The 13,320-nt window shown below is 42.8% G+C and overlaps 1 protein-coding gene across 1 annotated transcript; it reads right to left on the bottom strand.

Moving 5' to 3' along the window:
* Positions 1-4,733: 4,733 nt before the first annotated feature.
* On the bottom strand, positions 4,734-6,909 carry phlda2 (pleckstrin homology-like domain, family A, member 2). The gene is made up of 2 exons (XM_078220496.1): positions 6,374-6,909; positions 4,734-5,059 (listed from the first exon to the last, which is right to left on the bottom strand). The coding sequence occupies exon 1, from the start codon at positions 6,813-6,815 to the stop codon at positions 6,405-6,407; it is 411 nt and encodes a 136-aa protein (XP_078076622.1). The 5' UTR covers positions 6,816-6,909; the 3' UTR covers positions 4,734-5,059; positions 6,374-6,404.
* Between the last annotated feature and the right edge of the window lie 6,411 nt (positions 6,910-13,320).

The following is a 13,320-nucleotide window of genomic DNA, read 5'->3' as shown; positions in this document are numbered from 1 at the left end:
GTTGACTTTGAAATGGCCTAACAATAAATGCTGGCTTTGCCACATGCCATGTAAGAATAAATAAAAAATAAACCATGCCATGCAAATACAAGCTATTCTACAGCTACATATGCAAGATCTGTATCCCAGGGGCATGTAAGCATAAAATATGGCTAATGTGGCTTTACAGAGCACTGTTACTAGGCATGAATGTCTGACCAATGAAGGAGGGCTGCAATCTTATTAATAACAAATACTAAATGATTATTTGAATCTGGTATAGTCAGACCTAAGTCCCAGAATCTCATAAACAGATCCTATTGCCACTAACCCCATCCCCTCCTTGGAAACCTGCTGAAGGCCAATAACACTGTGTCAAACCTTTGCATGATATTTGCCCCAGGCTGAGCTTTAAACCACCATATTCTAAGCATAAGAAAGACCAGTTCTTTCTATCCCTGCAGAAATGGCACATTCCACCTCTACCTCTAAGTCTTGACCATTATCCTCATCCTTATTGACCAAAATTGGCTTTCTATTTCTCAGCATATTAATATCATTCTCATTTTTATATTTCTCCATGGCATTTCCCAACCAACTCTGTAACATTCTCCAGCCTTATGTTCCCTCATTCACTTTTCGGTCCTCTCACGCTGGCCTTCTGTGTATTCCCTTCCATTATTGGTGACAGAACCTTCAATAGCCTTAGCCCAATTCTCTGAAACACCCCTCCTGAATTCCCCTGTCGCTCCATCTCTCCTGCCACCTTTAAAAACCTCCTCAAAACCCACTTCTTCAACTAAGTTTCCACTCTTTGTCACAAGTTGTTACCATGATTTGCTGCCAGTTAATTTACTGTACTTAGATTATTTTTCCCCCAATCTGGCTTGGAGAAAACATCAACAGTCTCCAAATGGAGGGGCCCATACCACAATGATGTGTGCTTGCAGTGCAGGTGCTGATTGTTCAGATTTGGTAAGCATTACTGGGCATGCTTACCTTGGGCCTCTCGATTGCCAAAAGCATGGATTGTGCTATGAGTGGTGCGCCAGAGAAGACGGTGAGTGTATGTGACATACACAAGTTAGGTATACCAAATTCATTTAAAGCCTTAAATTCCTTTTATAATCTGATCTCAGCAGTAGAAAGTGCTGCTGACTTTCACCATTTGGGTCTTTCAGCCGGGTTTTGTTTTAAACTGGGGCTTCCGCTTGGAAGGGGAAGTTTAAATTTTGCTGAGGGGAGTTTAGCTTAGCTGCTTGCTGTACTTATTTTACAGATTTTCTTTTGCTAATTAAAAAAAAAATGCCATGAGGATGTTTGCTCAGTTTTCCTTAATACAGCAATGCCACAGGTCTGAACATGGCTATGCCACTGGGAATGCCACCAAATCTGCTGGTTCTGGAAAGGGGGGTGGGTGTAAGAGGAATATCAGAGAGGTCTATGAGATCGAGGTGGAATAATATATTTGCTGCTTATACTACACATCAGATCAGAGCTCAATCTCGGGAACTGTAATCCCCATGTAGACAATAGAGGAAAATAGGCCATCTCCTGGAGCCAGATCTTTAGACTAGTTTCCAGATAGAAAAAGCTCTGATAGAGGTGTCAAGGTGGCCACTGAACACCATCCATTTTATTGGTTTTCCAAGCAACAGCTGGAGTTACGTGGCAAATTTCACATCCATCAGAGCAAATATGCAGGTCCTTGTTTGCCATGGCAAGCTTCTTCATTGTTTTTCCACAGAAACCAGTCAGTAGCATGAGAAAACTCTGCACAGTTATCAAGTAGAAGATTTCCCCACAGTACAGGACATTATTAATAGCATACATGACCATATGAACCCTGACCTCCCAATTGCACACGCATCAGAAACAAAAAGGACATTTGTCCCATTAACATGCACCAGCTCCATAGCTGTCAGTGCATGTCCTGTTTTACCAATTGATTCTACCAATGTTATTTACAAGGTGAGGAAGAAAAGCTGGATGGTGCTTCAGGAAGCCAGGTTTTTCACTTATGGCTTATGACCCCTCAGACAGCCGTGGCAATAGCTGAAAAAAGGTTGAGCCATCACCAAGATCCTTCTAGAGCAGACTGAGGGTTGAAGCAGAGGATTTGAAATCTCAATCCAAAAGAGTGGGAGTAGATTGTAGTATCAAGAGCAAAAGTCTCCAAGATCACTGTGACTTCTTAATCAGCTTCTTTGTTCAATGAGGCATTGCCATGGAGCAGGAGAAGGGGAAGCCCAGCCACTTAGTGGCAGAAGAAGACACTGACTCAGAAACTGAGGACATGCATGCAGAACCTGAATTTCAGATAGGAAGAGGCACCTTTATTTAATTGCTTGTGCCAATCAAGCACAAAATAGTAATATGCACATGCCCAAGGAAGAGCTCATTCAAATAAATTTCATGTAAATTGTTGTCACATGGGGTTCTTGAGGTCCTGGAGACCAGATATTTAAGAAGCGGTTGATAGGGGGAGGTGGGGGGAATGTCAGGAGACAGGCACTGTTATGACAGTGAAAGTGAACCTTGATGTTGTGGAGGGGAAAGAAGGATGTGTTTGGTGGAGGGATCATGTTTCAGGAGATAGAGATAGTAAAGTTGATCTGATAAATGTGTAGGCTGGAGGAATGTGAGGACAAGGGAGCCCTTATAACAGTTATGAGGGGAAAGGGGTGAATGCAGAAGCACAGGAAGTGGGACAGTCATGGTTAAGAAGAAATCTGTTGACCCCTGTAATGGCAAATCATCCACTGGGCTAAAAGGAACAATTTTTCAAATGATGTGGTGTGATAGATGGCATTATCGGAGCTAATGATAGAGACGGCAAGGAATGGAATTTATACAGGATATAAGGCAAATCATGAGCCACACACACCATTAAGAGAGTTGACCTCAGGTGCTTTGACATTTATACCAGGTGGATGTGTTTATTCTGTGATGTGAATCAGTGATCATTGTTTTTGAGTTGTATGAAGCACAATGAAAGTTTACCATGCCTTAAAATTCAAACTCATTAACAACTTCCCTCCACTCCCAGTGATATATTCATTTCCTGTACACCCCTTTTGATCATGTTCTTGTGATGAAGATTGTATATTTATATATATTGTAAAGCAGAAGAAATAAAGATCTGACATATAGATTTACAGTATGGCGACCTCAGTGCAGTGTACATGTCTCAAACAGATGGTGACCTACCTGGCACTATAGTGCTTCAGGGTCTAAATACTCATATACCCTGATGTATGATTTATCGGTGAGTTAAAACTATATGATGATATTTAAAGTAACATTTTTAAACTAAAAAGGATATCAGCAGCCTTTCTCTGCATTGCCAGAATCACTATCCTTCATGTGTACTGAAAGCAATAATAAACAAAAAAAAATGACAATGCAGAATTACAGCTATATTGTATTAAAGTTGCTCTTTCTCTGGCAATGAAAAAGGAAAGACAGTCTGCAGGCGCTATCTCAGTTTGCCATCGAGTTCCCCCTTGCAAGACTATCATCTCTCCAAGCAGCAGAAAAAAACATGAAAACAAAGCTGTTCATTCAGTGGTTAGTCTCAATATTATTCCCAAGCAGGAAAATAGATTAAATGCTGCATGATTTCACAAGGTCTCAGGATTGCCGCTTGGAAATCTATGATTATCTCCCAAAAGAATTTGTCATTACCATAAATGGTCAGGTTAGGATGATTATATTTGTATTCTGCTGGAGGATGACACCACACCCATCTATTCAGTTTGTTCTACAATTCCTGTGATGCAAGAACTAACAGTCCTGTCCATACTTGCCTGTTCACCTTTTGAAATTTGAATCATGCTCGCTCTGCAGGCAATTAAAACTGTGGACCCAACACACCCACAGAATTGTTACATTGCGTAAGGAAGCCCTTTGTTCGTTTGGAGAACTGGTGGAAATACAATGTGGCTTAGTCCCATTCCTCTGCCTTTTTCCTCATTTAATGCCCTCTTGAATGCCTTAATTACAGAATTGTTATGGCGCAGAAGGAAGTTACAACAGCTTGCTGTCACAATGTTATTTTAATAGTTCAGGAAAATTCACCTGATAGTGGATCTAGGATGAGGATTATTCTCCAAGTATATCTGGGTTAGGCCAAATTCCCATTCACAGTTACTATGTAGTGACTCCTGATTTAAACTGTACAGATGCAAACATCAAGGGGTCAGGACTTGGCTCAGCTGCAATGTTCACCAGAGTTGACACTCTCCAGACACAATTCTGGGCTAAATACTGGAAACAAGGTAGTGCCTGTGCGGTCATATCCAAAGAGAATAGAATCTTCAGAGGACTGTCAACTCAGTTATTGCCTCTGGTTTTTATTCTTGGAAGTGACCAATCCATCCAGGAGTGTCAAACCTGTGGTCCCAGAGCCCTAGACAGCTTCAGATTCTTAAAAACCAGACAGTCCTGTTTGTTTTTTAGATTTATTTGCTGGTGTGTCTGGTTTGAAATTCATTGGTCTGGAGGGTTGAAAAGAGCTATTTGTTGGTTAGTAAATTAGGTCACCAAGGTCTAATTGTATCAACAATCTCAGCCTTCTGTAAATTAATAGAAACACTGACTGAAAATGTTATATGTAGCTCTCAGATTCTATGGTATGCACTTCTGCAGTGAGTCTCTCCCTTTCTGGTAATGTGTGAAAAAACATTTGCAACCCTGCTTTATGTAAGTGTAAAGACTGAACCATGAAGAGAGGAAAAAAGAGCAGTTTTTGGCTTTTTTAAAAAACTTTAATAAATATGCAAAATTAGATTACAGAATAATTTATGTGAAAAGTCAATGCAAACAGACAAAAGTTCATGGGTGCTGCAAGATAAATAAATAGACAAGCAGTTTTCCAGCCGGCCCCCTATGGGCTCCCTTCAGCCTGGCTTTGGATCCTGGGTATCCACTGGCTCTGTATGCAGCAGCAGCTTGGATCGATTTGGCAAAAGCAGCTCAGAGGATGAAACTGCATTCACTTTGAATCGCTCTCAATCCCTTAGGTTTCCTTCATCCACATCCTTGGTCAGAGATATTTTTCCACAATCAGTTTGGCTGTCTGGAAAGAGAAGACATTAACGTCAGCAACCACAGCGTTTCCGAACAGTCAGCACCACAAGTTATTTTAAAGTAGTTAATATTAGCAGATAAACCCCAGTATGCTTCCTTTCACATTTACTGAACAGACTCAACTGCATACCAAGTGGAAGCCAGCAAAGAGTTGGTCAGTAGTCAAATTGCGAGGGCAAAAAATTTAATAGATGGTAAATTATTTTACTTTCATATTTCTCAGTTTGACCAATTGATTGAACATGAATTTCTCCCTTTCATTCCACTCCTACCCTGAAGGCACTGAACTCATTCTGAGGCGTCATTACAAAAAGAAATGGACAGCCACCTCCCTTTACAGAGTAGCCAAGGTGGCCATGATAACTTTACAATTCAGCCTAATCTCATGGTCACCACTGTGCCCCCAGACACACACACACAAACTCTGGCTGACTTTTCCCCCTGATCCAGAAGCACCAGCTCATTTGCTGCCACTTTTAACTACCCTGGTTGTGATCTGTCACTTTACAGCACAGACCTGGGACCTTCCCGGTACATCCAGCTGAATATCAAGCAGCAAATTAAAGTTTGAACCCAAAGTGGTGGCATGTGTAGGCAGCGAATTCCCATATACTATTTTAAAATGAAATAAAAATATCAAATTAACAAAATGATCAGGGTGACACACCTTGGTGGGGCATGTTCCCATTTATACTCTGATTAAAACAAATTTTAAAAAAATCAGTAAAATAAATGAATTGAAGAGGAGTGACAGCCCCTGGTGGGGCACTGTAACTGAAATAAAATATCAAAGGAAACATTAACTAAACCAAAATGTCCGAGTTCCCATTCAAGTTCTCACTCCTCGCAATTAAACAGGCCACCTATCTGATGCCAAGGGAAAAGAGAATGGCCTTCGGAGTTCCTGGTCTGGGGGACACCGAGCTCTGCTCGGGGTGGGTGATAGCCGGAATCTGAGGGCCGAAGGGTGGTGCCGCTGACAACATTTAAACTCGGGACCCAAGCAATTCTGGACTCCACGTGTCAGGGTGGCGGAGTGAAAACTTTTGAGGTGGATTTTCTCACTATTAAACATATATATTCATTCTAAGTCATAGTCCTAGGAGACTAGACTGTCGGAAACAGCTTTCCACAGGGTTTGTCCTGTTCTGGCTGACCGGGTTCGCACTAAAATGATTAAGAATTAGGAATATTTCCCAAAGGGATCAGATCACAGAAACAGGAGCTGGGTCCGGACAGAGAGACTGGGAGGCGAGTTGAATAGACGGGGGGGGGGGGGGGGGGAAGAGATGCCTGTCCTTACCTGTGGAGTTAGGGGGAGATGGTGGCTGGGTTTAAGGTGACCTTCCCAACACCTTCTCCTGTTGGTCTGGAGACGGGGTCTCGCTCTCCTGTCGGGATTTGAAGCTCTGAATGGCTTTCCTGTTCTTGAATTCAATCAGAGCCATGGTGATGGCCGAGTTCCAGCAGCTCTCCCCCAGGCACCTGAAGTCCATCTCCTTGTTGTCGGTGGTCACCACGGTGAAGTAGATGTACTTGCCGGTCCTCTCCACACAGTCCACGGTGCGGATGTGCTGCAGGGCCAACTCCTTGCTCCGGGAGCGCCTCTGGCAGTCCGGGAAGAGCCCCACACTGTCCCGGGTCAGCACACAGTACTTCTTCTTCCAGAGCTGGAGCAGGTTGTCGCTTCTCTTCTCCAGCACTCCCTCTTTGATCACTTGGGCGCCATCTGTAATCTTCTTCATTCTGAGGGCTTCTCCTGCTCCTAGTCTCGCTTGTGAGGACGAAAAAGCCGGCACGAGGCAGGGATCAATGAAGCAGCTGTGAATATTATAACTGCTGCTGCCTCAGACTGAAGAATGACTCCGTCCTCCCCGTGATAAAGGAGCAGCTCCCGGATCCTCCCATTTCCTGCCTCGCCCACTGAGGATGTGAACTCCAGACTGGGGGAGGACCCAGTCCCACTGGAAGATCAAAGCGCTTTGGGAAAGGAGTCAAATGACAGGATCTGATGCAGGCATTTCCTTTTTCGGCCTTTTCTTCCAAAGAAGGAGTGGGTGAGACTGCTATGGTTACTGTGCTGGGTGTTTGGGGATTTTTCTTCAAATTGGCTTTTGATCAGTCAGAGAATGCATTACAGTATTTGTAGGAGGCTATTCGGCCCATCATGTTTCTGCCACTCTAACATTTTCCACTACCCTCTTATTCCCCTCTTAGCTATCCACATTTTTCAACCTTCCAATATTTACTCAAATTCCCTTTTGAAAGTGATTATAGAATCTGCTGCCTCACCCTCAGGATATAACTCTGCATAAATCCTTCTCCCATCACATCACTGCTGATTATTTAATCAAATAAATCTGTCTTCTGTATATTGATCTTTCTACCGCTGTAAATAGTTTCTCCATATTTACTCTTGTCAAGAGCCTTCGTGATTTTGCCTCGAGCAAATTTCCCTTTAGCCTTCTCCACTCTAATGAAAAATCTCAGTTTTTCCAGGATTTCTAATCTTACATCCCTGCTCAATTCTAGTGAATCTCCTTTGTATGTTCTCCAGCATCTTGACCATCCTTCCCAAAGTGTGACGCCCAAAAATGGCTGTAATACTTTAGCTGAGGCCTGATCAATGTTTTATAAATGTTATCACAGCTTTATATGTTTGTCCTTTTCCTCTATTAATACAGCCAATAATTCTGAATGTATTTTTTAAAACTTTCTCATAGAATCCCTACAGTGCAGAAGAGGCCATTCAGCCCATCAAGTCTGCACCAACTCTCTGTCAGAATGTCTTACCCAGGCCCTCCCCCACACTATCCCTATAACCCCCACATTCACCATAACCTACACATCTTGGGACACTAAGGGTCAATTTAGCATGGCCAATCCACCTCACCTGCACATCTTTGGACTGTGGCAGGAAATCGGAGGAAACCTAGGCAGACATGGGGAGAACATGTAAACTCCACACAGTCACCCAAGGCCTGAATTGAACCCGGGTCCGCAGCGCTGTGAGGCAGCAGTGCTAACCACTGTGCCACCATGCCGCCCAAATATTAACCAGTAACCAACCAACTTACACAAGGCAAGGTGCCACAACTAAATCCCCTCCACCCTCTAACCGTGTCACTGAGTGTCCCTATTGCGCTGAAAACGGCATGAGCTCTTACCTGCATTATATCAATGCTCTGGAATTGGAATGGGCTCAGGTATCTCAGCCTATGCAGCAGTTGGAACCTCACAATTGTATCAGTATCCCAACGTTAGGGGGGAGAAAATCAGCAAGGGTCCTGTTCCTGATCACTATGAAATATTTCAGCTGGAATGTGTGCTTATGGACGTTAGATGGGATGATTAGAGAATCAATCCTTGAGTCGATTGGATGTTCTACCCCACCCATGACTCTCCCCAAAATTGAATTGAATTGACCTGAATTTCAACCTATATTAACTAGACTAACAGCTAAAGAATAGTTCCTTAAATATTGCAGAAAAGAGTGACATGCTGCCAAAGTTTTTCATCTTCACTTATCAGGACAAATGCAAGAATGCCGAATTTCAAACAATCACAACAATTTACACTGCAGGAGAAAGGGTGCTAATTGGTTGGCAGGTCAACTTTGTGATTGGCCAAGGCATAACTTGGGGGAATAGATACAAGAAACTGAATTGCAAGTAACTCCAATTACTATACTCATTTAAGAAATATTCTCCAAACTCCTCAAATTTTTTCGCAATCAAAGACACCCACCATTAATTCATATAAAGCAGGAATATCCTAGGTTCAGCTCCTGGTGTATGCTGAGTTATCTGATCTCAGCCTATGCAGCAGTTGGAACCCCACAGTTGTATCAGTATCCCAACGTTAGGGGGGAGAAAATCAGCAAGGGTCCTGTCCCTGATCACTATGAAATATTTGAGCAGGAATGTGTGCTTATGGACATTAGATGAGGTGATTAGAGAACCATTCCCACTCCTGGCCACAAAATATGGCGTAAGAGAGTGATCTGGGAGAATTAGAGGATAGTTCACTGGAAACAACACTACATTACACACAGTAGCAAAGCTAACCAGCTCTTTAGATGTGCAACCAGAGGAATAAATCATAATATCCTGGAGATGCAAAGTGATCTGTACAAAGCATTAGGGTATCACACATACAACATCTTGTACAGCTCTGGTTACTGTACTATAGCAAGAATCTCCAGGCATTGGCATTGTAAGAAAAGGCAAACAAAACTGATACCTATCTTAACACACCTGACCTGTGAGGAGAGGATATTGAGACTGGAATTGTTAATCCCAGAAGATATTAATCAAATACTCTAGTATAAAGAAGTAGATAAACTGAATCTTAATACATTTTAGATTGCCACAAACTCCAAAATAGGGGAACATAGTCTCGAGTTTAGATACATGGTTTAGAGTACTTCCTGCAGGCTGGTCTAACAAACATCCAGGGAGACCGATGATGTAGAAATCTTTACGTAGAAATTGGGTTTATATGTGTGGGTACTTCGATTATTTTCTGGGAGAAGCCAAATGGACTACATTGTATTTTCTGATATTGTACTTTCCATTGTTCCTTTAGATTACAGAAAGTTTTTTGGGGTGCAACTTTTTGATCCCCAGTCAACTTAGTGACACACCAAGCCTTCACCCTCATCAAATATTCTGTGGTTACAAGGTCTGTACTAACAAAATGCGGATGCCAAAAGGATGGAGGCTGCTGGATGCAATGTTGTAGCTATTTTCATATCTGGGCAAGTCCCACAGGCCGAAGAATGTGAAGAAGTTTGAGATAGACACTGCTGTTTTGGGATTAGTTAGGTGACAGCTATGGTCACTAAGAAGTTATATTGTTAGATATGAACATAACTATGTCGTGAGGCAACTACAATCTACTCCACAAGTAAAACCCACAGGATATGACTGAGTTTTATTTATGCTATGTGGTTTGTACATCATGATGTGTGTGTGCATCCACATGACAGCATGCATGTGCCATGTCTGAGAGTATATGAATGTGTGCATCTATGAAACTGCTGTCCCTGTGCTTTAAAAATAACTTATTCTGCAAAATATTTTGGGACATGGAATGGCACTATATAAATGTGTGAACTTGTGGATAATCTAATCAAAGTTTATAAGACAGTGAAGGAATTCCGCACAAGTTAATACTTCCAATTAAATAAGAAAGGAAGATCATAATTGTAAGTTGTAATTTTTTTTTCCAAAAATATACTTTGTCCATAAATATCTAAAAGAACATTTCAGAATATTTCAAAATTGTATTATGGAATGTTCAATAACATTTAACTTTTCTCCATAGAGCATGTTGCACTCTTGAGGTGCATCATATGTGATATATACTATGTACATTCAGTGTCTGGCATACAATCTGAAAGGTTCTACACAGTTTTCAACCCTCGGTACACTATGGCTGAAAGGCCTTAAACGGTGGCCTTTCCCCATTGAGCATTTGTGACGGTTGTCCCAAAATGAGTGCATCCTTCAGTACGTAGTCCTGGACCTTAGAATGTGCCAATCTACAACATTGGGTGGGAACTCTTTGCACTGGGGGAACCAACAAGTTTTGGGTAAACCGAAGAGCATCTTTCACCGAGTTGATGATCCTCCAGCAACAGTTGATGCTTGTCTCGTTGTGTGTCCCTGGGAACAGCCCATAGAACACAAAGTCCTGGGTCACAGAGCTGCTCAGATGAGCCTGGACAAAAACCATTGCACCTTTTATCAAAGCCACATTCCAAAAGGAGAAGGAGGTGTGCATTGGTCCTTCCCCCACTGCAGCCTCTTCATGGGCAATGTGCGGAGGGTACAGAGACTTTGGGTGTGTATGAAGGATCTGATGGGGAGGCCCTGCTCATCACCAGCCCAGCTACGTCTTGGTGCTTCTTTTGAAAGTTCTGGCGAGGATGAATTCTGCCAAATGACTGACAGTCAGCTGAGGGAAGGGAATGTTTCTTTTCTGAGAGAACAATGGATCCCTGGAACAGAATGTTGGCTCGTCTGATGAATGCTGATTCGCTGAATTCCTTCAGATGAGAGCTGGACCTGTTTCTGCCGGGGATGGAGAGCACCTTGTACAGGTGGAAGGTGCTACATAGAATCATCAGGACGCGAGCAATGTCCTGGAATTGTTTTGATTGTCCTAGGGGGTTGGAGAGAAATTTCCAGAGAGTTTATTTCCCCAAAATTGTTTGGGGTTTTAATCTGTGTTTTCCCCGCTCTCTGAGGATACAGGCTTTTGGGTGGTGTTGGAAAATGCATTTATTGTCATGCATTAGGCATGACGCTTGTGTGGGACAGGCTGGCTGGACCAGGGGCTCTTTTCCTGCCTGTCATTATTTGAATGATTGTAAATATTTAATCATATTTGAGTATGTGGGTGGAATTTAAAAGTTAAAGTTTATTTTTATTTCTCAATTTTCCAATCCCACCAGCGCCAGGTATTGTGACGGCCGGGAACACTAAACCTAGCGTGATGGCAAAAGTCAGTTCTCTGCCGATGGGAAAATAATTTGGAATGTTCCCCTCCTGACTTCCATGACGAGCAAATGGCTTGTCAACTTTCCCATATCGGGAACCACAGTTGCATGTAATTTCATATCATAAATATTCATTAAAAACCCAACTCGCCGGAATCACGTTCTCCCTTCAAATCCAATAGCCATGCTAGCGGACAATTAGGCCACTCTGATTCATGACTGGACATAAGTGGCGTGCACTTGGCGAACTTTGAGGTTTTTACACACAGCATTCACCTATCTTTCACTGTGATGTGGAGTTGCCGGCGTTGGACTGGGGTAAGCACAGTAAGTAGTCTCACAACACCGGGTTAAAGTCCAACAGGTTTATTTGGTAGCACGAGCTTTCGGAGTGCCGCTCCTTCATCAGGCACTCACCTGATGAAGGAGCGGCGCTCCAAAAGCTTGTGATACCAAATAAACCTGTTGGACTTTAACCCGGTGTTGTGAGACTACTTCCTGTATCTTTAACTGCGCTGCTGCCGTATCTTGCAACTGCTCAGATTCTGCTCCATGTCTGCTCACTGTCAGGCAAGATCAAAGGGAATGGGTGGAAGCCAGATGTGAGACTGGGGAGTGTAAAATAGGATTGACTCAGCATGGCTTCATCAAAGGAAGGTCATGTCTGACAAATCTGTTAGAATTCTTTGAGGAGGTAATGAATAAGCTGGACAAAGGAGAGCCAGTTGGCGTGATTTATTTGGATTTTCAGAAAATCTTTGATGAGGTGCCTTACTGGAGGCTGCTAAATAAGCTAAGAGCCCATGGTGTTTGAGGCAAAGTGCTGGCATGGATAGAAGATTGGCTGACAGACAGAAGGCAGAGAGTAGAGATAAGGAGATCCTTTTCAGGACGGCAACTGGTGACTAGTGGTGTTCCACAGGGGTCAGTGTTGAGACCATAACTTTCCACTATATACATTAATGATCTGGAAGATGGAACTGAATAAGAAGTCTCACAACACCAGGTTAAAGTCCAACAGGTTTATTTGGTAGCACAATCCCATGGATTGGAAGATGGAACTGAAGGCATGGTTGCTAAATTTGCGGATGATACAAAGATATGTAGAGGGACGGGTAATGTTGAGGAATTCCAACAGGTTTCTATGAATTGAGGAGGCTTCAGAATGACCTGGACAGGCTAGGAGAGTGGGCAAAGAAGTGGCAGGTGGAATACAATGTGGGAAAATACAAGGTTATGCACTTTGGTAGGAAGAATAGAGGTGTAGACTATTTTCTGAATGGGGAAAGGCTTTGGAAATCTGAAATATAAAGGGACTGGTAGTCCTGATTCAGGACTCTCTTAAGGTTAATATGCAGGTTCAGTTGGCAGTTAATGTTAGCGTCCAATGTCAGCGTTCATTTCTAGAGGGCTAGAATACAAGAGCAGGGATGTACTGCTGAGGCTGTACAAGGCTCTGGTCAGACCCCATTTGGAATATTGTGAGCAGTTTTGGGCTCCATACTTAAGGAAGGATGTGCTGGCCTTGGAGGGGTTTCAGAGGAGGTTCACAAGAATGATCCCAGGAATGAATGGTCTGTGATGTTGAGGAGTTTGGGTCTATACTCAATGGAGTTTAGAAGGATGAGGGGGGATATAATTGAAGCTTACAGAATACTGAGAGGCCTAGATAGAGTGGAGGTGGAGAGGATGTTTCCACTAGTGGGAGAGACTAGAACTCGAGGACACAACCTCAGAGTGAAGGG

This window comes from Mustelus asterias, chromosome 9 (assembly GCF_964213995.1).
Source record: "Mustelus asterias chromosome 9, sMusAst1.hap1.1, whole genome shotgun sequence".
Taxonomy (NCBI): Eukaryota; Metazoa; Chordata; class Chondrichthyes; order Carcharhiniformes; family Triakidae; genus Mustelus; species Mustelus asterias.
Note: the sequence above shows the minus strand (reverse complement) of the source record. Positions and strands in the feature narration are given on the sequence as shown.

Bases quoted from the DNA above. Each gene is read 5' to 3' on its own strand.
- phlda2 (XM_078220496.1), bottom strand. From the start codon at position 6,815: ATGAAGAAGATTACAGATGGCGCCCAAGTGATCAAAGAGGGAGTGCTG.